A 26,276-nucleotide genomic window follows, 5' to 3' on the forward strand; every position below is an offset into this window, starting at 1 on the left:
GGTATTCCCAGCAAGGTCTTTTCTCGAACATTCCATAAGGGGATGGCAAAACACGGACCGCGTCGCCGTCGCCTTCCCCTTGGCTCACCCAGCCAAGTACACTCAAAGTACGTGAGAAATTCTGCTAGTACTTCCTCTGTTTTCTCGTCTAGTGAAGCCATTAATGCATCAAATACTTCTACGACATCGTCCTTTGGGACGAACGCCAGTGCTGAAAGTTGTTTTATCACAGAGGTATTCATTGGGTCATTATATCAATTGTGTAGGCTACATTCCTGAATTTTTCTCCAAAGGCATTGACCGAAATGGAAAAAGCATCCAGATAAGTGAGCGTTTGGAAAATGTTGTTTTATACCACTTATTGCAGCCTGTTCAAAATCAACAGTTACAGAACTAGGCTCCATAACACGGCTTTCTTTGATCTTAGAAAAGATCATATCATATGTTCTTCGAGTTTTAGATTTTGTGATGCAGTATACCAGTGGAACGGTATGATTTTCTCCAAGGAGAGCATAGATGGTGTACAGTTGATGGTTGGCAGGTGCACTATTGAACGTACCGTCACAAAACCAGTGCGTACTTTTTGCCAATAGATCGAGATTGGTGTCAGCTGCCATCAAAACAAAATCTATCTCTTTGAATAAAACAAATCTCTCCCCTCTTAATGAAACCCTTAGTTCGTCCATTATTTCATTGCCATTTGTGAATGCCCTTTGCCTTCTAATCATCCTGGCAAAAGTTTCATTTTTGGGAAGAGATCCACTTCACACGAAGGGAAAATTAGATGTGCAAGTCTGAATTATACTACTTGTAATCTCTTCTGTAGTGGAGGCTCGCTCCTTAATCTTCTGCAGGGTCTTGAGAACCTGACCCCTGCTGGTATTTGGTGGGTGAGAATGTTGCGTTGGAACACCTGATAGAACATCATTCACTGTCCGAAGGCGCCCTAAACATCTTCCTCTTTCTTCACATCTCCAATAGGTAATGCCTGTTTTTGTTGTCACACACACATATACACACACACACACAATACATATATATTCACACATACACACACATACACACCTACGCACCTACGCACCTACGCACCTACGCACCTACGCACCTACGCACCTACGCACCTACGCACCTACGCACCTACGCACCTACGCACCTACGCACCTACGCACCTACGCACCTACGCACCTACGCACCTACGCACCTACGCACCTACGCACCTACGCACCTACGCACCTACGCACCTACGCACCTACGCACCTACGCACCTACGCACCTACGCACCTACGCACCTACGCACCTACGCACCTACGCACCTACGCACCTACGCACCTACGCACATATATATATATATATATATATATATATATATATATATATATATATATATATATATATATATATATATATATATATATATATATATATATATACATATACTACAGAGCCACTGCCATATTATTTCCTTCCAGAATGAATGCAGCACGCAGTAGTATAGTAGAAAAATATTTCAGTGGGAGAGCGTTTCAGCATGGTAATTGCGACGCCAGGCGCGCGCGCATTTTCGCGCGCGGCCGTTTCGATACGTCGTAGCTTGTAAATATATTAACAATAATGTGACAACTCCAAGAAGAAGAATATTTTAGTGGGAGAGCGTTTCAGCATGGTAATTGCGACGCCAGGCGCGCGCGCATTTTCGCGCGCGGCCGTTTTGATACGTCGTCGTAGCTTGTAAATATATTAACAATAATGTGACAACTCCAAGAAGAAGAATATTTCAGTGGGAGAGCGTTTCAGCATGGTAATTGCGACGCCAGGCGCGCGCGCATTTTCGCGCGTGGCCGTTTCGATACGTCGTCGTAGCTTGTAAATATATTAACAATAATGTGACAACTCCAAGAAGAATATTTTAGTGGGAGAGCGTTTCAGCATGGTAATGGCGACGCCAGCCGCGCGCGAAAATGCGCGCGGCTGTTTCGATACGTCGTCGTAGCTTGTAAATATATTAACAATAATGTGACAACTTCATAATATTTACCGTCGGCGAAACGTCTTTCGGCAAATCACCCGAGCACCCTAAATCCGGGACTATGATATACTACAGAGCCACTGCCATATTACCGTAATTACTCGAATATAACACGCATATTTTTGCTATATAATTAATTCCAATAGTTGGGGGTGCGTGTTATAATCAATAACTAAAATAAATTACAAATGTTCGATCGAAAAAAGCATTGTCAAACTCACTTTGACGCACGGACATTGTGCAATTTCCAACTTTGAATTCAAAATACACGCATATTAAAGATCGTCAAGCCTCACAAACATCACAATCCTGCATTAATAAGCTGGAAAGTAGAATACTACATTGTAGTGTAGTACGTACTTGTATTTAAAAATATGTCCAGCGGGGGGCAGTACATTCCCTTGTTACATGTGATAGTCTTTTCCATTGTGCATATCTTCAAATCATTTATTTATTCAATTTGTATGTTCCTTTTCTTGTTTGAGAATGACAATAGATATTTGAATTAAAACATGGTATTGTCAATTGAAATGTAGTCAATGTTCAAGGAAGTCTAAAAGGTATTGCAACATAACATGTCTACATGATGTTTGTCCACTCTGTGTATCATCTATTGCCCTAAAATTCAAACGCATAACTCCCAACTGCACGACACTCGACACGCTCGTACCTGAAGATTTCTCTATCCGGTTTTGAACAAAACAATCGTGAAACGAAGAAAAAAAAGGTAAGATTTCTGATTTTCGTCAGCGGGAAATTTTAGGTGCGCACTATATTCGAGTACTGCGTTTTTCCAGATTTTTTTGGCCCAAAATTACCTGCGTGTTATTTTCGAGTGCGCGTTATATTCGAGTAATTACGGTAATTGCTTCCAGAATGAATGCAGCATGCAGCAGAAAAATATTTTAGCGCCGCGGAACGCTGCCATTATTTCCAGAATGCAGTATTACTGATATTAAGACAGTCTCCCAAAGTTACTTACAATTGGTTTCGAGAATGCAGCTTTGCTGGGCTTGCTGGGTACTCGGGCTTTGCTGGGATATTAACAAATTCGAGCCACAGTCGTAATGAGTTCTTCTCCGTGTCCACACGCGGTTCAAAAGGTAGAATGTCGACCTGGCTGTAGATCTACCTGGTACCTGGATGTCCGGCGAAAACATCCAATCGAAACATCTCCACTTTTATTTGTTTAATAAAATAATAAATTAAACATTTTATTTTTTTTCACTCACACACACAGTTTACAAGAAATTACAAATAATAAATTAAACACTTTAATTTATATGTTAGAGAAAAGACTGGTCAAATAGCATCTCACTTTTAGTTCAAGAACAATATGGAGTAGGACTTCTGGATATAAAATTTCATAACAGTATGCTGTTACTGCTACTTTATTTACTCTATTTCTTCTGTCACGTGTACTTGTATTTAGAAATAGGCCGTGTACTTGTATTTAGAAATATGCCGTGTACTTGTATTTAGAAATATGCCCAGCGGGGGGCAGTACATGCCCTTGTTATTCCGAAATGAATGTTATCTGTAACGGCCGTATATGGCCTGCGGGCCGAGGTTGAAAAACTTGTACACACACGATCCGGGGGCGGGGCGAGCGCGCCGGCGAAACCTCCGCTTAGCCGAACCTCCGTTCGGTCGATTGACCGTTCGGTGGAACGTCCATTCGGCGACCTGTCCGTCTGTCAAACGTCTGTCGGCAAAACGTCTTTAGGCGAATCATCCGGCCACGGTACTCGGATGATTCGCCTAAAGACGTTTCGCCGACGGACGTTTGACAGATGGACAGGTCGCCGAATGGACGTTCCGCCGAACGGAGGTTTCGCCGAAACGGGATTCGCGCGCTCGCCCCGCCCCCGGATCGTGTGTGTACAAGTTTTTCAACCTCGGCCTGCGGGCCATATACGGTCCGTTAGGATTTTTAATCCGGCCCGCCGCTGGCGTTGTCCAAATTATTTTGCCGCTCATCACTCTCAATTTATTAGTCTACCGTCAATGGCAGCCCGGGAATAAGCACTCTTGGGCAGGCATGGCAGCCCGGGAATAAGCACTCTTGGGCGGGCATGGCAGCCCGGGAATAAGCACTCTTGGGCAGGCATGGCAGCCCGGGAATAAGCACTCCCAGACCCTCTCATTTTTAAATAAAGTTGACTAAATTCTCTGTGCTTTTCCTTCTATCAGATTGGTGATACAAATGTCTGGTGTTTAAACCTAACATTTACTTGGTCCTTCGAGCCGGATCCCAAGATACCTGACGATCCCAGCGGGTGAGCAAGATCCAGAAAAGTCTGTGGCCACAGCATAAAGATCCTTTTCCAGGACTGTTTCTTCCTTACGGGCTGGGGTCCAAAGGTTGAAGGGAAAACCAAGGACACAGAGAATCGTGAGTAAATTTTATTTAAAAAAGGAATGAATGAGAACGAAGTAAAATAGAGAACGAAGTAAAAAAAAGGAAATAAAAACCCTGACAATCCTAGGCACTATCAGGTAAAATTCAAACAACAAAATCCGCAGGCGGGCAGACCCCCTTAGTTGAAAAAGACTAATTAAATTCTGTAAAGGATAGCGGAGTCCCTGTTATGTTGAGAAAGTAGCTAAACAAAAAAGAGAAGAAGAGAAAAGGCAGGAAAGAGAAGAAAGAGAAAAAAAGGTCATGTATCACAGGAAGGAAGATAATGAATATGTGGGTCCATATAGTGGAGTAAGACAAATGTTAGCACAGCAACAAGAACCGACGACTCTCGAAACGGCGCTCTCCGGATCACCACCTCCACAATATAAACTAAAAGAAACCCATCCAAAAGTACATCAAACTAGATCCCAAGCTGTAATCGGGGAATGGTCAAAAGGGTTAGTAACGGGACTGGAAGGTGTGCTGTCACCTCCACCAAAAGGAGCAGGCTTTAAAATACAAAAAGAGGGGGAGGAGGAGCACATGTATCCTTTAATAGAGTTACCAAACCCACAAGCGGGTGACCCAAACGCGGCACCCATCGTTAGAGTTTATAGGACGTGGACACAGGAAGATGTGAGGAAGGCTGTGGAAGGAATTTCGCACCCAAAGGAAGATTTAGCTGAGTGCGAGGCAGGAATGGAAAACCTCAGACATTCATACCATCTAAATGGAATGGAGGTACAACAAGTATGGATGTGCAAATTGGGATCAGATTGGTTCTATGTTAAACGGTCTTATAATCCGACCGATGGCGGAGGTAATATCCTCCCGCCAGGATCAGATGGGTTGAATGATCAAGTGAGATTGTTGTTAGACAGAATCAGAGTAAAGTATAAGAAAAGGTCAAATTACACTGAAATAGGAAGATGCAAACAAAACTCGGAGGAATCATTTGAAGAATATAGAATTAAAATGGAAAAAGTATTTAGACAACACAGCGGATTAGAACATGATGAGGATGATGCTCGCCCCTACAAACAACAGTTAAAAAACGCCCTCCACTCTAATTCCTTGCCAGAAATAAAACAGTGGGTTGATCGCCATTACATAGGAATGAACGGAGGAACGTTGGGGGATTACATAAACCATGCTCTTCATGCAGAAAAGGTGATAAAAAATAAAAAACAGCAAAAGAAAGAAGCAGTTTTCTTCTATGGGGACGAAGACAGTTTTGGGGCTGAAGCGTATTACCACCAGCATTCGAACGGTAGAGGTCGCGGCAGGGGAAGAGGTTGCGGCAGGGGTGCGGCCAGCGGGGGAGTTCTCAGGTTTAAACCGGGAACCTATCACGAAGGCAATCCAAGGGCCTGCTGGTCGTGCGGCAAAGAGGGCCACATAGCCAAGGAATGCAAAATCTACCCTCCCCACGTACCGCAACGACGTGATAGCACAAGACTAAAACGGGAGGTAGCAAAACAAATGGCTACCAAAAGTAAAGATGAGATACCAATTGGGTACAAGGGAGAAGTGGAATATAAAAAAGAAATTGGATATGAGGATAAAATCGGGAGTGAAGATGAAATATTGAATGTAGACGAAATATTATTCGAAGAAAAGGTCAGACCAGAAGTGATAATATGGGTACAAGGCAAACCGTTAAAATTCCTTTGTGACACAGGAGCATGTAGAACCACGATCAGAGAATCAATACCAAACTTAAAACCAAGCCCAAATTTCGCAATAGTTAGGGCAGCACAGGGCGCCACAAAATCAGTACAAATGACAGAACCAGTCTGGGTTAGGGATCCAAAAGGCAAATCATGTCAGTTATCGATCTTGATACTACCGGAATGTCCAGTAAACCTTTTGGGCAGAGACGGCCTTGTGGGGCTAGGCCTGGCCGTTCTGCCAACGCCAGATGGCATGAAAATAATTAGACATAAACCAGAACAAGTGTTCGTGTTACAAGGGACGGGACAGCCAAATTACTATTATTCTCTGGACATTCCAAACAAGCCACCGACGCAAACAGGAACTAGTCTAATACAAGAGGGAATAAATTCGGTGCAGTTTGCAGGGGACCATATGTCCCCAGAAAATTTACATGTCACAATGTGGTATATAAATAAACCAGATCCAAAGTACAAGGAAAGCCTCGATAAAGTCACCCCAACTCGAATAATGGTCACTTACCTATATACAAACGGGTTGGCAGATGCCGCAACCGCAGTCGCCTTGCCTGAAAAGGCACAAGCCCTTTTTAAATCACATACAGCACCACACATCTCCTTGTCTAAGGCCGAACACACCCAGTGGAAAGACTTAGGCAGGCTAGTGGAAGCAGGGGAGAGAGCACATGACTGGGAGCCCTCGGGGCCTAATACATGGTATAGTGCGTCAACTGAGTTGTGGCGGAAATCGCTTTTTTGGACAGTAACTGTCGAGGCAGGGGTACACTTAGTTCCAAAACGAAAGTGACAAATATTATTTTCAAAAGACGAAGAAGAATTGCTAAAACAAATACCTGCAAAATTATGGTCTAAAGGGCCTACAGATGTAGGACTCATAAAAGGTGCAGAACCTGTAATGATCCGACCTAAAACTGAATATCAACCTCGCGTAAAACAATACCCACTTAAAATGGATGCAATAGAAGGGATAAAACCTGTAATAGACGACCTACTCAAAGCGGGGGTATTAATAGAATGCGTCGACTCTCCGTGTAACACACCAATATTCCCAGTAAGAAAAGCTGCTCCATCAAACGGATGGAGAATGGTCCAAGATTTAAAAGCGGTAAATAATGCAGTAATTCAAAGATCCCCAATATACATTGTTGAACTTGCTAAACCCAAACGCAAAATACTTTACAGTAGTGGACATCAGCAATGCATTCTTTTCGGTACCAGTACATAAGGACAGTCAATTTTGGTTTGCGTTCACGTTCCAAGGAAAACGTTATACATACACTCGACTGCCGCAAGGTTACTGCGAGAGTCTGACTATATATTCTCAAGCTCTAAACGCAAATTTAGCAACCTTCGAGCCACCAAAAAGTAGCCAAATAATGACTTACGTAGATGACATTTTATCGCATCAGAAACCAAGGAGCAATGCGAAAAAGACACATTAGCGTTGCTAAAACACTTAGCTGAAGAAGGTCATAAAGTCAGCAGAAATAAGTCACAATTCTGCCAAAAAGCGGTAAAATACTTGGGTCACCAGCTAAGCGCGGGGGGCAGAACAGTTTTAGAAGAAAGAAAGGCGGCAATCCTACAAGCACCGAAGCCACTTACAAAAAAGCAAATGATGTCCTTTTTAGAGCTCACAAATTACTGCAGATGTTGGGTACCAATTTATGCTGAACTAACAGCGCCATTGCAAGCCCTGATGTATAAAGAAGAACTAAAAATGTCAGACAAATTGAAATGGACGCCAGAAGCAGAAATGGCACTTTGCGATTTGAAACAGGCGCTAGTGAGTAGTAGCACACTCGCGTTACCTGATTATTCTAAAGAATTTGTACAGATGGTGGACTGTAAGAATTATTTCATGACATCGGTATTGACTCAGAAATATGGCGAGAAGCTGAGACCAGTGTCATACTATTCCACAAAGTTAGATGCAGTGGCCTGTGCACTGCCACATTGTGTGAGAGCAGTGGTCGCAGCATCACTAGCGGTGACCGCAAGCGCTGAGGTGGTATTGTTCCACCCATTAGTTTTAGAAGTTCCCCACGCGGTCTCAGCTCTACTCTTACAAACAAAAATGAGTTTCCTGTCACCGGCAAGACATCTGTCTTGCATGTCGATACTACTGTCTCAGCCGCATCTAAAAATAGAAAGGTGCACAGTGCTCAATCCAGCAACACTAGTTCCCACAGAGGAGGAAGGTGAGAAACACGATTGCGAAGCATTAGCAGAACAAAAGAGTAAAAGTAGACCAGACCTGAAAGATACACCGCTAGAAAATGGAGAAATAATATTTGTAGACGGGTCCTCGAAAAAAGATGATAAAGGGAAAACAAAAACCGGCTACGCCATAGTAACTCAAACAGTAATACTACAAGCGGCAGCGTTACCGCAACATTTCTCAGCACAAGCTGCAGAATTAGTGGCACTTACTGAAGCATGTAAATTAATGAAAGGACAGGCGGTCACAATATATACGGACAGCCAATATGCGTTTGCAACCACTCAAACGTTTGCGCAACACTGGAAAAATAGGGGTATGGTCACATCAACTGGAAAACCAGTGACTCACGCCAAATTACTAACTGAACTATTACAAGCCGTGCAACTACCGACACAATTAGCAATATGTAAATGTGCTGCACACACATCAGGTACCGATCCCATAACAAAGGGCAACGCCTTCGCGGACAAGATTGCTAAACAGGCAGCACAAGGGGAAATAACAATTCTAAACATGGAAGTAAATAGCAAAAATGACCAACAAAAAATGGATGACAAAATACTCATAGAAATGCAACAACAATCACCCAAACAAGAAAAAGAACAATGGGAAAAGAAAGGCGCACGAATAAAAAACCAAATATATATATATGACCAGAAGGTAAACCAATCCTACCAAAAAAACTGTACAAATGGGCAGCTATTTTGAGCCATGGTAAATCACATGTCTCAACAGGAGGGATGGTAAGAATGTTACACCAAATATATACAACCTATGGATTTAATACCTATTCAAATTTTTTTTGTAGAGCCTGTCTAATATGTGCAAGACACAATGCACAAGGTAACCTTAGACCAAAACGGGGTCAATTCCCAAAACCACAATATCCATTTCAACACATACATATGGATTATATAGAACTAAATAAGTGTGAAGGTAAAAAATATTGTCTCGTAATAATAGACTCGTATTCAAAATGGGTAGAAATATTTCCGACAAAGACACCTGATGCCATAACAGTAGCAAAAGCATTATGCAAAGCCATAATACCGAGATATGGCATTCCAGAAATAGTCTACAGTGATAATGGGACTCATTTCGTAAACCAAATAATTTCAAAAATAGGACAAGCGTTTCACATCAATTTAAAACATCACTGCGCCTATCATCCACAGAGTGCAGGACTGGTGGAAAGAATGAATGGCACCATAAAAAACAGACTCAGAAAATGTATGGAAGAAACTGGTAGACTCTGGACACAATGCCTAGACTTAGTAAAACTACATATAAACATTACCAGCACAAACGGATTAACCCCGTACGAAACCTTATTTGGCAGACAGTACAGATTACCTTATTTTAAAAATATTTGGGAAACAGATGACGAAAGCAATCTTGCAGATTACATGAGAAAAATGCTACAAAAACAAAAAGAATTGACAGAACAAGCTAATGATGATACGCCAACTGTGTCGTTGCAGGAAGACCAATTAGTTGAACCAGGTGACTGGGTCCTGATTAAAAGTATAAAGAAGAAACACTGGCACTCGCCTAAGTGGGAAGGACCCTATCAGGTTTTATTAACCACAGGAACGGCAATTAAAATAGCAGAACGAAATACCTGGATACACCTGGAACATTGCAAAAGGGTTATCGAGTATGACTTATTTAACGACTTCGATCATCTTGTTCAACCTAGCCATCGTTATTGGTGTTGTAGTGATCGCGCTGTGGTATCTGCTGTAGTAGCATTGTAATCTTTCACCCGCCTCCGGAGGAAGTCCGACTACAAAGGGGGCTGTAATTTTAGTTTACAGTCATCTCAAACCCGGTGAAGATTTTCCACAGCTCCGTGTGGCATTAGGAAAGATTACAATCTACTAGCATGATATTCACCCGGGTACACAAGATAGGATTGGCGGTGGGAGGAACAATCGGAATAATAATAGTAGTAATTTTATTGTTACATGAAAAGTCACTCAATTTGCAAAAACGAAAGGTAGGACATTACTATCAAAATCCCTCTAGAATACAATGGAAGGTGATAAAGAATCCATGCAAAACGACAGATAGCAAAGATGATACCCATACTTACAAATTGTATTATTGTTACCAAACCAACAGAACTAAGGCAGTAATTACATTTAACCAAAATTTCAAGATAGGGGGATATCGGCTGAATGATTGGACCGGGTATGATTTTTACTTGGACAGTGCTGGGGCGAAGAAATCGGGTCACTGGTGGGGTGACGTGGCGGCTACAACTGGGAAGTGGTCAAAAGGTTCGTATGGGTTCTCCAAGAGAAGGGCCAGGTGGAAGAAACCGGTAACCCTGACAAGAACAAAAAGCAGTTTGTTGTTAAATTTGAATACCACTCAGGTGCCACTCGGCGAGCCCGAAGGATTGAAGGGCTTCACAAACAAACCTCAATGCCACGGGCTGATGCTCTGTGTCTGGAGAGAACATCAGGAAGACCCATGCGTGCCCATAACGTTCTGTCCAAACGTCACTACCACAATTGTTGAACCTAGCAAAGAAATAACTCCTGGGCCGAAATCAAACTTTCCAGACATGCCACGGATATACGTTGAACCAGAGGTGGATGATTGGTTTAAATTTGCGACGGGAATTTCTAAATTAGATAACAATTGGCTCCTGATGGCGGAACAAGCCGCTCAAGTAACGCAAGCAGACTGTGTGGTATGTATGGGGGCCAAACCAATGCTACAGGTACTGCTACAATGCTACAATACCCTCAGCATTGAGCTCCACCTGCCTGGTAGACGTGATGAACAAGCCAGTACCATCTCAAAATTGTTTGTACTGGGATAGTGTTTTTCCAATGGCGGATGAAGAAAAGGAGAAACCAGTGTTTTCAAAGAAAATAGCACGGGCCAACTTCACGTGCATTAATAGAATAGGAAGTGGGTTGATTCTGGGACGACTTAATAGTATACAATGTAAACAAGTGGTGACGGTTGATATTACATTCAAACCGGTAGCTCGTAGCGACATCTGGTGGTGGTGTGGTGATAATAGATTGTACGACAGGTTGCCATTCAACACTACTGGCTATTGTGCATCTGTGTCATTGCTCCTGCCTGTTTCCATAACAAAGATGTCTGCTCCTGAATTGGTCACTGTAGCAGGAAACGTCTTGCCTCACCACTGGAATGGCAGAGCCAAGCGGTCCGCTCTTGGATGGGGCGATGGGGACCCAACCTACATCGACAGCTTCGGGGTCCCCCGAGGTGTACCAGATGAGTATAAGCTCGCTGACCAAATGGCAGCTGGTTTTGAATCATTCCTGTGTTGGTGGTGTACTATTAAGAAAAATGTGGACAGAATCAACTACATCCATTACAATGTGCAATGACTGGGGAACAGGACGGAGGAAGGGTTTGCAGCCATCCATGAACAGTTGTCGGCTACCTCCTTGATGGCCTTCCAGAACAGGATTGCTGTTGACATGCTCCTGGCAGAGAAAGGTGGCGTGTGCTCCATCTTTGGCGACCAATGCTGCACGTTCATCCCGAACAACACAGCAGCTGACGGGAGTTTAACCAAGGCCCTGGAGGGCCTTCGATCCCTCAACAGCAAGATGAAGGAACATTCTGGAATCGACACCTCAATGTGGGACGAATTTGGTAGCATGTTTGGCAGATACAAACAGTTGGTTGTATCAGTTCTAAAGTCAATCGCTGTTTTTGCTGCCATTCTCACAACTTGTGGATGTTGTTGCATTCCCTGTATTCGTGTGTTATGTCAAAGATTAATAACAAATGCCATAGAACCAGTCAAATCAGAAATGTATGCCTTATTGACATCTGGAGGCGAACCACGGGACGATGACGACGCCGACGGATCTGGGGATGATGAGGAAATGCAGTTCATGCGACTGCCTGACCTGTTCCCAGATTCTAAAGACTCTGACATTGACTTTTGAGTGTAACGTTTTTCTGTTATTTTGGTGATCCTGTGATGCGAAAATCTGAAAAGAAGAGGTCATGGATGATGATATTTTATAGCAGAATCCGGATAAACAGGAGGGAAATGTTGGAATTATTGTAAATAAGTTATCCTGATTTTAGTTTAGACTGTCGAAATGCTTGTTAATAGAATTAGGGATGTCTTGAGCCCTGGGGAAGTTTCACCTTATTCAACAAAGAGGAACTGCCCCAGGGGTCTGCTCGCCTGTTTGAACCATTGTGTGAAGATTGTGGGAGATAGGGAAAGAGACTGTAAAGGTGTTACCTTAAAAGAGCATATGGTCATGATCAAAGAACCTTTTGTAACTGGGAGAGAACTCCCTCTTTCCTTTGATCAGCTTGAAACTTCCTGTAACTAAACACAATAAGAGACTTGGCGAGAGGAGACATCTTCAGAGTGTGTCGGAGGATTGAGACGCGAGCAGTCCCAGACCCTCTCATTTTTAAATAAAGTTGACTAAATTCTGTGTTTTTCCTTCTTTCAGATTGGTGATACAAATGTCTGGTGTTTAAACCTAACAGCAGTGCTTCACCAGATTGTGTATAACACGCACCCGAACTTTGCTCCAATTTTTTGGTACAAAATTTCACGCATTATACTCGAATAAATACAGTACATTCAATTTGTCCAATTTTAGTTTCATTAGAAACAATCTAACGCATGAGTCAGTAACACTGTATTTTGACACAAAGATCATATCACACAACTTACTGCCTAATAAGTTGGTCATCGGTCTGCAAAACAACACTAAAAACCATTTGAAACCATTTATAAGAAAGCCCTGATTGTATTGACCAGAAAACCAAGAACACATTGCTACTGTCAGATATTAAAAAATACAAACGCCTGAACTGGGACAATACTGTTAAATATGCAAATCCCACCTTAGTTTGCAAAATCTTCCATCACATAGCTCCTCCTTCATTGCATAATCTTCCATCACATAGCTCCTCCTTCATTGCATAATCTTCCATCACATAGCTCCTCCTTCATTGCAAGAATTTTATTATGTCTTTGGCGAGACGTCGTGGCGAGGTAATGAGGAATTAGGACCCAATCGCAGGGAAGCAGGCGAGGACGAGGGAGTTGGTGCTCAAACCAAAACTTTAATAACATAAGCAGCATCTTAGAAAATAACAAAGACTTAGAAATCAAATCACATAACCAAACCTGACAAGGGGAGACACGGGAAAGCGAGGAACGAGGCACATGGAACATGCATTGAGGTAACGAGGAAACGTGTCATTGAAAAACTGTTTTTTTTTTCAGAGGGTTGGAACGAATTACTTTGTTTCTCGTTCATTTCAATGGGAAACGTTCATTTGACATACGAGTAAATCGACATACGTGCTCAGTCCCGGAACGCATTAAGCTCGTATCTCGAGGTACCACTGTAATCTTTTAAACAGCAACAACTGGACTAGGTGGTGTGGTGGGGGTTTTGGTAGTTGGGTGTGTTTTCCTTGTGTGTCCAGTCTGCGTAATTGTATATGAATGTCACTTGAGGTGTCTTTTGTTAGGAGTAGGCTGATATTGTTTTTCCCTTTGCCTTTTCCCTACTCTTGTTTGTCCCTCCTGCCTTGCCGTTGTGCTCGCGCAGCTGCGCGTGATTCAAAATTAGTCCCTGTTGTGTCTGTTTATGCCTCACTGATTATAATGTCATTGTCGGATCGTCTGCCTAAATTCCCTTGTCATGTAACCACGTTACCTCGTTCCTCGATTCCCCGTGTTTTCCCTAGTCCGGTTTGATTATTAAAGTTTTGGTTATGAGCACTATTTCCCTCGTCCTCGCCTGCTTCCCCACGATTGGGTCCTAATTCCTCCTACCTCGCCTCGACGTTCTCCCGTGGACGTAACATCTGTGAATTGAAACCCTGTGTATTCGTCTTTCGGGTGTGCGTCTCCTCGTGTCTATGTGCTTACGGTTCAGATTTTCTTTGTTATTTTCCCAGTTTTTAGTTTGTAAGGTTTATTCTGTAGTTATTTTTCCCGTTAAAGCTTAAGTTTGTGCACCAGTACTTTCCTTGTCTGCCTGCTTTGCTGAGCCTGGGTTCCACTCTTCTCCGCAACCGAGGCAATTCATAACAGTATTGGAGTGCAAATTTACTTTCAATTAGTTAGTCAAAAACATTGTGTTCTATCGGATTGTACTCCACTATCAGATTTTGCTACTGAAGCTTTTTATGATAGATGCCTCTGTTAATTTTTACTACCTTATCAAATTTTGCTATCAGTTTTCCTAAATTTGCATACATTATAGTTATTACCATTTCATTGCAGCAAAGGGAGCAAATAATTACGGGTGTAACACAAACGACATAAGTATGCACTCACAGAACGCCAAAGTAGTCAGTCCTGATGGGTGGCAAAATATGATAGAACACTGCCGTGACGAAATGAAAGGGAGCCTGATTAAATGTCTTACCCCAGGCCTAAAAAAATCTCCCAGTCAAGTACTGATTAAGGCTGATTAATAAATAGCAGACTTAGTTTTGCTGTAGGTTGAAAGCTAGTCAGTAGAGGGCATGCTCTCTCCTCGTCACAACCTTTAGCGTATAGTTGTGTGCGGCTGTACACTCGCGTTATTAGAAATAATTTACAACATCCACTCTATTAGCTCCATAACCAAAGGTTGGTCTGGGTACGTTTTGAGTTTATGTTAGAAGAAATTAAAACAATAGCAACAACGTAACCCTGTGGTATGTCTGGCAACTATCCACAAACGCAATTTTGTGCCATGCTTCTAGATCAGCGACCAGTAGCCTCTAATTTTTCTGCCACCCAGAAGTATCCAGTCAGTTTACAAAAAATAAAGTGGTCTATAGAGGAAAAACTGCGTCCTTAAACACCCTAGGCAGGACTTCTTTATACATGGAACAATCCAAACGATTTCATTCCAACCAAACAAAGCCACACCTTTTCACTTATCTGGTGTCTTAATCTTTTATCAGAAACCTCATTGGTTAAACTGTCTGTGGTGGATTGGTTGTAACAAAACTCGGACCTACCCTTAAGGACCAGTTTGGAGACCCCTGGCGTAGAATATGGTGTTCATGCAGCGTGGCCGGATGATTCGCCCAAAGACGTTTCGCCGACGGACGTTTGACAGACGGACAGGTCGCCGAATGGACGTTCCACCGAACGGTCATTTGGCCGAACGGCCGTTCGGCCGAATGGCGGTTCGGCCGAACGGAGGTTTCACTGAAACGGGATTCGTGCGCTCGCCCCGCCCCCGGATCGTGTGTGTACATGTTTTGCAACCTCGGCCCGCGGGCCATATATGCCCGTTAGGATTTTTAATCCGGCCCGCCGAGTAGGTAAATCATATCCCTACGGTCATCTGAGGGGTTTCTCCCCGGGAACAGTGCTTCGTGGGCGGATTTTAATGACACATGCTGAGTTTCATTATCGAGCTCCATATATTTCCCGAGTTTGAGCACTTTAAAAATTGGCGGGGGTTCCCCCCGAGCCTATCCGACAATAGTGCGCCGTGAGCGGACTGGGTTGGACGACGCCCCGCTGAATTTCTGCAGCTCCAGAAATTTTTCAAATTTGAGCCCCACACACATTGGAGGGGTTTTTCACCGAGCACAGTGCTCTGTGGGCGGACAGGGGTGACACATGGCCCGCTGGAATCCTGAGCACCACATTTTTTTCTAAGCGTGAGCACCACACACATCGGCGGCGTTTTTTCCCTAGCGTAACCAAGGATAGTGACACATGAGCGGATTGGGTTGGCTGATGCCCCGCTGAAATCCCGAGCTCCATAAATTTTTCAAAGTATGAGCACCACACACATCAACGGTGTGTTTCCCCAGTGCCTATCCAACATTTGATGTCACAAATACAAATACTGGTATTTGTATTTAATCATTAAACGCTGTTTTTGGCTGGATTTGACCGAATTTGAGAGCATTTTTAGCCGTTTGGCGAATGGCTCTGTTCTTAAAATGGCCGACAAGCAACGACGTCGAGCTCCGTTGCCTCACAACGCGCATCGGACATCTAGTCTGTATACACGAAGAATATGTGAATTTCCTTTGTCTTCTTTTAAATAAATTACTAGTATAAAATACAATACTAGTATTGTATATAAAACACTAGTATTTGTATTTAATCATTAAACGCTGTTTTAAGATGGATTTTGAAAAATTTCTGGAGCTGCAGAAATTCAACGGGGCGTCGTCCAACCCAGTCCGCTCACGGCGCACTATTCTCGGATAGGCTCGGGGGTAACCCCCGCCGATTTTTAAAGTGCTCAAACTCGGGAAACATATGGAGCTCGATAATGAAACTCAGCATGTGTCATTAAAATCCGCCCACGAAGCACTGTTCCCGGGGAGAAACCCCTCCGATGACCGTAGGGATATGATTTACCTACTCGGCGGGCCGGATTAAAAATCCTAACGGGTCGCATATGGCCCGCGGGCCGATATTGCAAAAATTGTACACACGATCCGGGGGCGAGCGCGCAAATCCCGTTTCGGCCGTTCGGCTGAATGACCGTTCGGTGGAACGTCCATTCGGCGACCTGTCCGTCTGTCAAACGTCCGTCGGCGAAACGTCTTTAGGCGAATCATCCAAGTACCTTCATGCAGCCATTAGTGAGTGCAGATGGGTGAATTGGTAAGCATCGAGTTATGGCCTGTGAGCCTGTATCTTAGGAATGAACAATTGCTCATCAAAGCACAACAATAGGCAGCGTGAGAGACATAGACAAAGACTTACGCTGGAATAGGAAGCATTTGAGTCCAGATCTTTCTGATTGTTGTGGTGTGATGAGGACAAAGAAGAGGAGGAGGAGGTGGAAAGTGACATCATGTCCTCACAGTCTTTGGGTACGCTATGGTGGTCGTCCTCATTTGAGCCCAGCCCTCTTTCTCCTGTTCCCTCCAAGTAGAAGAGGGTAGGTTTGGGGCAGCAACCTCTAGTCACTTTCAGCCCTTTAGCTCCGCTGCTATGTCTGATGTCCCCGTCCGGGTCTCGCCCGACAGACATTTGCTCAGCATGCAGATTCTCCTCACAGCACTTGGATGTCAGAAAGAGTTTCTGATCTATATAGAGCAGGGGTCTCGAACTCAATTTACCTGGGGGCCGCTAGAGGCCGAGTCTGGGTGAGACTGGGCCGCATCAGGATTTCCACAAGAAAAGCACTGATAAAACTTTACAACGTTATCAAATATCTTTATTTTTTAACAAAAAATAATGAATTAAATAAATTAACTTAAAGATGAATAAAAAATAAATCAATCAGTAATATAAAACCAAATAATACTAATGAGCATACAGTAGATATATACTGGCTGGCTAAGTAGAGAAAATGAATTATTTTTATTCCGTTTCAAATGTCTGTATTTACAGCTCTTTAACCTTTAACTTTCTGAACTTGAATGGAACATTGAACATGAAATATTCTGAACACGGCTTCTTTTGCCTACTCCTTGCTGCTAGAGACCTGGCAGCGCTTCTTCTCACATAGTCACATTTGGCTTGAGGGAGGAAGCAGTGGAGACCCTCAGTAGAGCTTGAAGATGCTCATCAGTAAGTCTGGACCTGTACTTGGACTTATTGAAGTTCAAGGTGGAGAAGAGCTTCTCACACAAGTATGTGCTCCCAAAAAGGCACATGGTCCGCTTGAACCTTCGGGAAAGTTCAGGGAAGCTGGGGGTCAACTCTCTCAAAAATTGCCCAAGCTTGTCTGCTTCTCCACTCACCTCCCTGAACTTGGCTTTGAGTGCAGAGTTGCACTGCAGGTCAATGAGCTCCATGCTGCATTACTGTCTTTGGTAGCCTTCTTGAAGAGATCCTGTTGCCTCAGAAGACGTGTTTTAAGACTGGCAACCTGGTTGGCTCTCTCATCTCCCTGGTATTTTTCGTACTCCTCACCATGTCTCATAGTACAATTACGTTTCAAATTGTATTCCTTGTGCACCGCAACTTTTTCAGTGTAAATGAGACACGTCGGGGTGCCCCTGTGTTCAACAAAGAAATATTGCACTCCCCACTTTTCTTGAAACTGTCTCTGCTCATCACCGACCTTTCTCTTCACGGCAGGCTTTGAAAGAGACATCTCTGGGGCTCTGTAATATGTTTTTCTACTTGGAATGAGTCTCGGGTTGATCTTTCACATTCAGTCGCGCGGGTTTGTGGCGCATGTGCACTTTCGCTCTCCGTTTCAATCGCGGAGATGGCTACAGACACTGACACAGGCTGGATCACGGATCATAGCGCCTCATTCAGTTCTATGCTGAGAGCAGCAGAGGAGTGTGCGCGCCGAGCGGAGTGATCGGCCTCACGGCTTCTCCTCCGCCCAGCTGATTGGAGGAATGAATGAGTGAGTGAGCGAGGCACTGGACAGCCCGGCCGATGTCCCGCCCTCCAGAGCCGTATACCTCACCGTGATTGGTTCATTCAGCTCCGAAACAAAGTTCCCTCTAATTTTTTGTTGGTCTGAGCAGAAAGACAACCTCCCTGAGCGCACTGAGTACCAGTGTGAGCGACATCATCGGTACTCGGATGATTCGCTTAAAGACGTTTCGCCGACGGACGTTTGACAGACGGGCAGGTCGCCGAATGGACGTTCCACCGAACGTTCATTCGGCCGAACGGAGGTTTCGCCGAAACGGGATTCGAACGCTCGCCCCGCCGGATCGTGTGTGTACAAGTTTTTCAACCTCGGCCCGCGGGCCATATACGGCCCGTTAGGATTTTTAATCCGGCCCGCCGCCGGTGTTTTCCAAATTATAGTAAAAATCAATGTTCGTCTACCATCAATGGCAGTCCGGGAATAAGGACTCTTGGGCAGGCAGATGTAGCAGAACCGAGCCGTAAAATGACAGCAATCGGGTCAAATCCATCCTAAAACAGCATTTAATGATTAAATACAAATACTGGATGATATCGCGATGGAGGCAAAAAAACGTCTATAGACGTCCATTCGCCAAACGGCTCAAAATGCTCTCAAATTCGGTCAAATCCAGCTGAAAACAGCGTTTAATGATTAAATACAAATACTAGTATTTGTATTTAATCATTAAACTAACAAATACTAGTACGACCTGTCCGTCTGTCAAACGTCCGTCGGCGAAACGTCTTTAGGCGAATCATCCGGTCACGACATCATCATTGCTCGCTATCGGCACACCAGTATCACACCTGCCACAAGCAGGTGCATGTCAATGTTCCCTCTAATTTTTCATGTAAAACATGCTGTAAAACAAGAAAAACATGAGTGGACAGAGCTACTGCCACTGGCTGCCACTTAAACGGCGCCATCATGGGGAAAGGGGTAAAAAAAAAAAAAAAAAAAAAAAAAAATTAAAAAAAAAAATCGATATTTCATATTAAGACGGGGGCCGCAAATTATCGTCCCGCGGGCCGCAGTTGGCCCGCGGGCCGCAAGTTTGAGACCCCTGATATAGAGGCTTTGAGAGTACTGTCCGTAATACAGTGACTGACCCAATGCAGTCTGGGTTTGGCATATGGCCAACTGCAGTTGAGATGGTGCTACTGGCACATCACATTTCTTAGAGTCCCTCAAGTTGTTGATGGGGCCTTTGTCATCATCTTTACTGTCCTCCTTTCGATCTTTACTTTTAGAATCGTGAGAGGAACATTTATGGTTTGTGTTATCCCTGTCTGCTTGCGCATACCCTGGCAAGAAGTACGGCTCAAAACTGTGGTAGAATTGTAGTTCTTTTGTAGATGGAGGGGAAGGCATCATGGGTGGCGTCTTGCTGGTGTTATTATGGTTACGGCTAGAAATGACTTCAGATGATACAGAGGACCCGCACATAGATCTGAGTCCTTTTTGGCGATTTTCCGTGTGAACTCCGTCTTCACCTGCATCTGAGATGTCAGAGTAAGCGGGGCTGTTGTCTTTGCTATCACCCATCAACATATAACCGCTAGGGGTATGAAGCCATGATGAATTTACAATGGAAGGACTAGGGGCATTGTCCGTGAAAGTGTATACCTTGTCAGCCTCGGCACGGATACTTGCCATTCGGCTTTCCTGGCTTTCACTGAGCACATTCATCATATCCTGCTTGCTCAGGTGTTCTTTCAGAAGACTCTCCTTAGCAACATTTTTAGGAGCACCTTCTTCCATTTTGATGGCATCACCATTTGCTGTCCAAGCAGTGTTATCGCGGTTGTGTTTGTCTTTGGTTCGTCTTTTCTCTCTCATGCATGTCTCTTTGCACTTCACTAAAGTAGTTTTCACAAGGGGAGGTTCCATAATGTTGATTTTTGGCTTATGGGGTTTTGGGGATACATTTTTGTTGGTCATGCCCACGGCTGACATGGGCAAAGGCTGCTGTGAGGCGCAGCTGTTAGTTGGAGACACAACTTTGGGTATGGAAATAAGCTTAGGAGGGGTGGGGGCTGGTGCAATCAGCCGATTAGTCCACGACTTTGAGAGTTCATCCACTTTGCCATTGGCTTTTTTTCCCTTGTCGCAGAAGATCTTCTTGTCAATAAGACCTTCTGCTTCCAGCTTGGGCATCTCTATGGTGAGACTACGGTCCGGCACCATACAATTTTCCAGAACTACAGTCATGTTGGAGATGATGGGCAGGTTGACGAGGTCATTCTTCAACAGAGAATTCCTTCCCGTTTTGGTCCTCAGGAGCAGCTGTTGATTTGGGGGTGAGCCAACTGTGGTAATTTTGTACAATGGGGTGGCTTTTTTGGATGAGGTGCTGGCAGCATTTACGTTGTTGAAGGACTCCATAAGGTCATAGACGGAATCCTCACAGTCTGACAAATGCTCCTCAGCATTAGGATGTGTCTGCTCCTCTGCATCCAGGTGAGCGTGTGTCTGGTGGTAACGCAGCCCATTGATGTGCTTGTAGCGCTTGGTGCAATTGGGGTGGGGGCAGTCGATGAGAATTGGCGGAGACGAGGAGGTGCAACTTCCCCCCGGGTCCAGGAAAAACTCTTCAGGATTACTCTGCATCGTGGACGGAGCACTACGGGATTCGACCCGAATCCTCTTCCTATTCCTATTCTTTATGTCCTCTGAGAAAACCAAACTCAGATCCAGCTTGGCTGGTGGTTTGTTCTTCTGCTTGCTGGAAGGGAGGACTGAGTGCTGTTTGGCAGGTTTAGTTTCCTCTGTGGTGAAGAAAGGTGGAGAAGCTCTACAGTTACTAAGGAGTTTCAAACGTCCACGCCGGCCTTTGTGATGCACTGATGAAGCTGCCATACCATCACCACGGCTTCGGTGCAGTGGCAAGCCATGGATTTTGACTGGCAGCGTCGCATCACCACAGGGGTGCTCTGCTAAAGCCAGGTGCAGCCTTTTCCCCCGACCACGGCCCCCTGGCATGTCCAGGTCACTGGACGAAGACTTGGAGAACCTGAAAAAAGAACATTCATATATTCGTCTTCTGTGCCGCTGATCCAATCATCAATTTATTTTGAGAGGTTTGAAATAAAATGGGGCGGCCTGGTGTATGAGCGGTTAGCGCATCAGCCTCACAATTCTGGGGTCCTGGGTTCAAATCCAGGTCAGTCCAGTGGAGTTTACATGCTCTCCCCGGGCTTGCATGGGTTTTCTCCAGGTACTCCGGTTTCCTCCCACATTCCCAAAACATGCATGGTAGGCTTATTGGACACTCTAAATTTCCCCTAAGTATGGGTGTGAGTGAGCATGATTGTCCGTCTTCTTGTGCCCTGCGAAGCGGGGGACACCCTGAATCGGTGTCCCCCGCTTCTGCTATTTATATATATATATATATATATATATATATATATATATATATATATATGTATATATATATATATATATATACATATATACATATATATATATATATACATATATATATATATATATACATATATATATATATATATATATATATATATATATACATATATATATATATATATATATATATATATATATATATATATATATATATATATATAATATATAAATATATGTATATACAGACGCTCCCCTACTTACGAACATTCAACTTACGAACAACGGTACATACGAACATGTCTGCAAATTGTGTTTAAGTCCAAAAATGTTCGCAAGTCCAATTTTGTATTTCGCGTCTTTTTCGGAGTAGTACTTCTTTCCGCCGCTAATACCGACGCCTGGCGCTGTGAGAGCTCAGCTCACCCAGCATCTACCTTCTTCGTTGCAATGCGGAAGTGCGTGAATGTATCTCCAGTGTGCAAAGAACCTTTTTCATTTGTATCATTAAATATCTCATGCATCCAATATTGAATATGGTTGGTAAAAAGCTAAAGGCTTCTATTGAGGGAGTTGCAAGGAAGAGGCAAGCCATTTCATTTGAAACGAGTGGCAATAATAACGAAGCTTGATGCGCGTCAGAAAGTGGTGAGCGTTGCACATTCAGTACCATTTATAAACAGAAAGATCGAGCAGCAGGACCCAAATATTGAACGTTGCACAAAGTTGCAAATCAATTGAATGATGCCATACAGTGCTACTGCATCATTTATGATGGAAAAAAAGAAGAAAACTGTGCAATCGTCATTAGGTCGCTTCTTTTGGCCAGTTTCTAATACATAAATCTATCTCTCTCTCTACAGTACTGTACATATTCTCTCCATTTTATTATTATTTTTTTTTCAGTACAAACCAATGCGTGTTACTTATACAAGCCTTAAACATACAAATGCACTTATATAAACCTTCAATATACTTATACAGGCCTTAAACATAAATTATAATACAAAATATAGCACTAAATCAACTTACAAACAAATTCAACTTATGAACAATCGCTCGGAACCAATTGCGTTTGTAAGTTGAGGAGTGTCTGTATATATATATAAGAGAAAAGCAAATCTATTTCCCTGTGGCAGTATCTCTACCCCATTTCCAGAAATCTGTCAAAAAATGGTTCAAAAAGAATATAGCATGAAGCAAATCAACTCCAAAGTCTAAGACCGTTGTCTTCACTATGTTGTGTCATTTAAGTTTTCTTCTAAAACTATTGGAATATCAGACAGAATTACATGATCCACAAATCCTTGTAATTTAGATATGAGGCTCTATACCAGGGGTCTCGAACTCAATTTACCTGGGGGCCGCTAGAGGCCGAGTCTGGGTGAGACTGGGCCGCATCAGGATTTCCACAAGAAAAGCACTGATAAAACATTCCAACGTTATCAAATATCTTTATTTTTTAACAAAAAATAATGAATTAAATAAATTAACTTAAAGATGAATAAAAAATAAATCAATCAGTAATACAAAACCAAATAATACTAATGAGCATACAGTAGATATACACTGGCTGGCTAAGTAGAGAAAATGAATTATTTGTATTCCGTTTCAAATGTCTGTATTAACAGCTCTTTAACCTTTAACTTTCTGAACTTGAATGGAACATTGAACATGAAATATTCTGAACACGGCTTCTCTTGCCTACTCCTTGCTGCTAGAGACCTGGCAGCGCTTCTTCTCACATAGTCACATTTGGCTTGAGGGAGGAAGCAGTGGAGACCCTCAGTAGAGCTTGAAGATGCTCATCAGTAAGTCTGGACCTGTACTTGGACTTATTGAAGTTCAAGGTGGAGAAGAGCTTCTCACACAAGTATGTGCTCCCAAAAAGGCACATGGTCCGCTTGAACCTTCGGGAAAGTTCAGGGAAGCTGGGGGTCAACTCTCTCAAAAATTGCCCAAGCTTGTCTGCTTCTCCACTCACCTCCCTGAACTTGGCTTTGAGTGCAGAGTTGCACTGCAGGTCAATGAGCTCCATTTGAAGCTCAGGAGGGGCATCTTGCACATCAAAGGAGAAGGGGTCCGCAAAAATTTGAAATGTGGCTTTGTGTGTCTTGAAGTCTGCAAATCTGTGATCAAATTCCTCCTGTAGCTTCGAAATGGCCTCAACATACTTCTCACCACTGAATGGTGTGCCTGCATCCACGAGAGCCTTGCATGCTGGGAAATGGCAAAGGTTTGTCTGAGAGAGCTGGGCTTTCCATAACACAAGTTTAGTGCAGAATGCTCTCACGTTGTCATAGGCAGCACTGACAAGTTGCCCCTGGCCTTGTAGCTTCTTGTTCAGTACATTAAGCCCATGTGTGATATCAACAAGAAAAGCCAAGTCCATGAGCCATTTGGGATCACTTAGCACAGGATCAATCAACTCACAAACGGCGTAGCTAGCTTTGACTGCTGCATTACTGTCTTTGGTAGCCTTCTTGAAGAGATCCTGTTGCCTCAGAAGACGTGTTTTAAGACTGGCAACCTGGTTGGCTCTCTCATCTCCCTGGTATTTTTCGTACTCCTCAGCATGTCTCGTAGTACAATTACGTGTCAAATTGTATTCCTTGTGCACCGCAACTTTTTCAGTGTAAATGAGACACGTCGGGGTGCCCCTGTGTTCAACAAAGAAATATTGCACTCCCCACTTTTCTTGAAACTGTCTGTGCTCATCACCGACCTTTCTCTTCACGGCAGGCTTTGAAAGAGACATCTCTGGGGCTCTGTAATATGTTTTTCCACTTGGAATGAGTCTCGGGTTGATCTTTCACATTCAGTCGCGCGGGTTTGTGGCGCATGTGCACTTTCGCTCTCCGTTTCAATCGCGGAGATGGCTACAGACACTGACACAGGCTGGATCACAGATCATAGCGCCTCATTCAGTTCTATGCTGAGAGCAGCGGAGGAGTGTGCGCGCCGAGCGGAGTGATCGGCCTCACGGCTTCTCGTCCGCCCAGCTGATTGGAGGAATGAATGAGTGAGTGAGCAAGGCACTGGACAGCCCGGCCGATGTCCCGCCCTCCATAGCCGTATACCTCACCGTGATTGGTTCAATCAGCTCCGAACCAAAGTTCCCTCTAATTTTTTGTTGGTCTGAGCAGAAAGACAACCTCCCTGAGCGCACTGAGTTCCAGTGTGAGCGACATCATCGGTACTCGGATGATTCGCCTAAAGACGTTTCGCCGACGGACGTTTGACAGACGGGCAGGTCGCCGAATGGACGTTCCACCGAACGTTCATTCGGCCGAACGGAGGTTTCGCCGTAACGGGATTCGAACGCTCGCCCTGCCGGATCGTGTGTGTACAAGTTTTTCAACCTCGGCCCGCGGGCCATATACGGCCCGTTAGGATTTTTAATCCGGCCCGCCGCCGGTGTTGTCCAAATTATAGTAAAAATCAATGTTCGTCTACCATCAATGGCAGTCCGGGAATAAGCACTCTTGGGCAGGCAGATGTAGCAGAACCGAGCCGTAAAATGACAGCAATCGGGTCAAATCCATCCTAAAACAGCATTTAATGATTAAATACAAATACTGGATGATATCGCGATGGAGGCAAAAAAATGTCTATAGACGTCCATTCGCCAAACGGCTCAAAATGCTCTCAAATTCGGTCAAATCCAGCTGAAGACAGCGTTTAATGATTAAATACAAATACTAGTATTTGTATTTAATCATTAAACTAACAAATACTAGTACGACCTGTCCGTCTGTCAAACGTCCGTCGGCGAAACGTCTTTAGGCGAAAAATCCGGTCACGACATCATCATTGCTCGCTATCGGCACACCAGTATCACACCTGCCACAAGCAGGTGCATGTCAATGTTCCCTCTAATTTTTCATGTAAAACATGCTGTAAAACAAGAAAAACATGAGTGGACAGAGCTACTGCCACTGGCTGCCACTTAAACTGCGCCATCATGGGGAAAGGGGTAAAAAAAAAAAAATAAAAAATAAAAAAATAAAAACGATCTTTCATATTAAGACGGGGGCCGCAAATTATCGTCCCGAGGGCCGCAGTTGGCCCGCGGGCCGCAAGTTTGAGACCGATGCTCTATACAGTGTCGAGAATTTTTTTGCCCCCTTCCTGATTCCTGTGTTTTTTTCCATATTTATCATACAAAGGTTTCATATCATCAAACCAATTTTAGTATGGCACAGAAAGAACCCAAGTAAATAGG

The 26,276-nt window shown here is 43.8% G+C and overlaps 1 protein-coding gene across 1 annotated transcript in view; it reads right to left on the reverse strand.

Moving 5' to 3' along the window:
- Positions 1-26,276, reverse strand: part of znf608 (zinc finger protein 608) — an 89,780-nt gene that overhangs the window by 15,671 nt on the left and 47,833 nt on the right. Inside the window, exons 4-5 of the mRNA XM_077600767.1 lie at positions 19,750-21,701; positions 17,068-17,393 (exon numbers count right to left, since the gene is read on the reverse strand). Coding sequence (XP_077456893.1) covers positions 17,068-17,393; positions 19,750-21,701 — 2,278 coding nt within the window. The remainder of the gene's footprint in view (positions 1-17,067; positions 17,394-19,749; positions 21,702-26,276) is intronic.

The sequence above is a fragment of the Stigmatopora argus genome, chromosome 5, assembly GCF_051989625.1.
Source record: "Stigmatopora argus isolate UIUO_Sarg chromosome 5, RoL_Sarg_1.0, whole genome shotgun sequence".
In the NCBI taxonomy this organism is placed as follows: domain Eukaryota; kingdom Metazoa; phylum Chordata; class Actinopteri; order Syngnathiformes; family Syngnathidae; genus Stigmatopora; species Stigmatopora argus.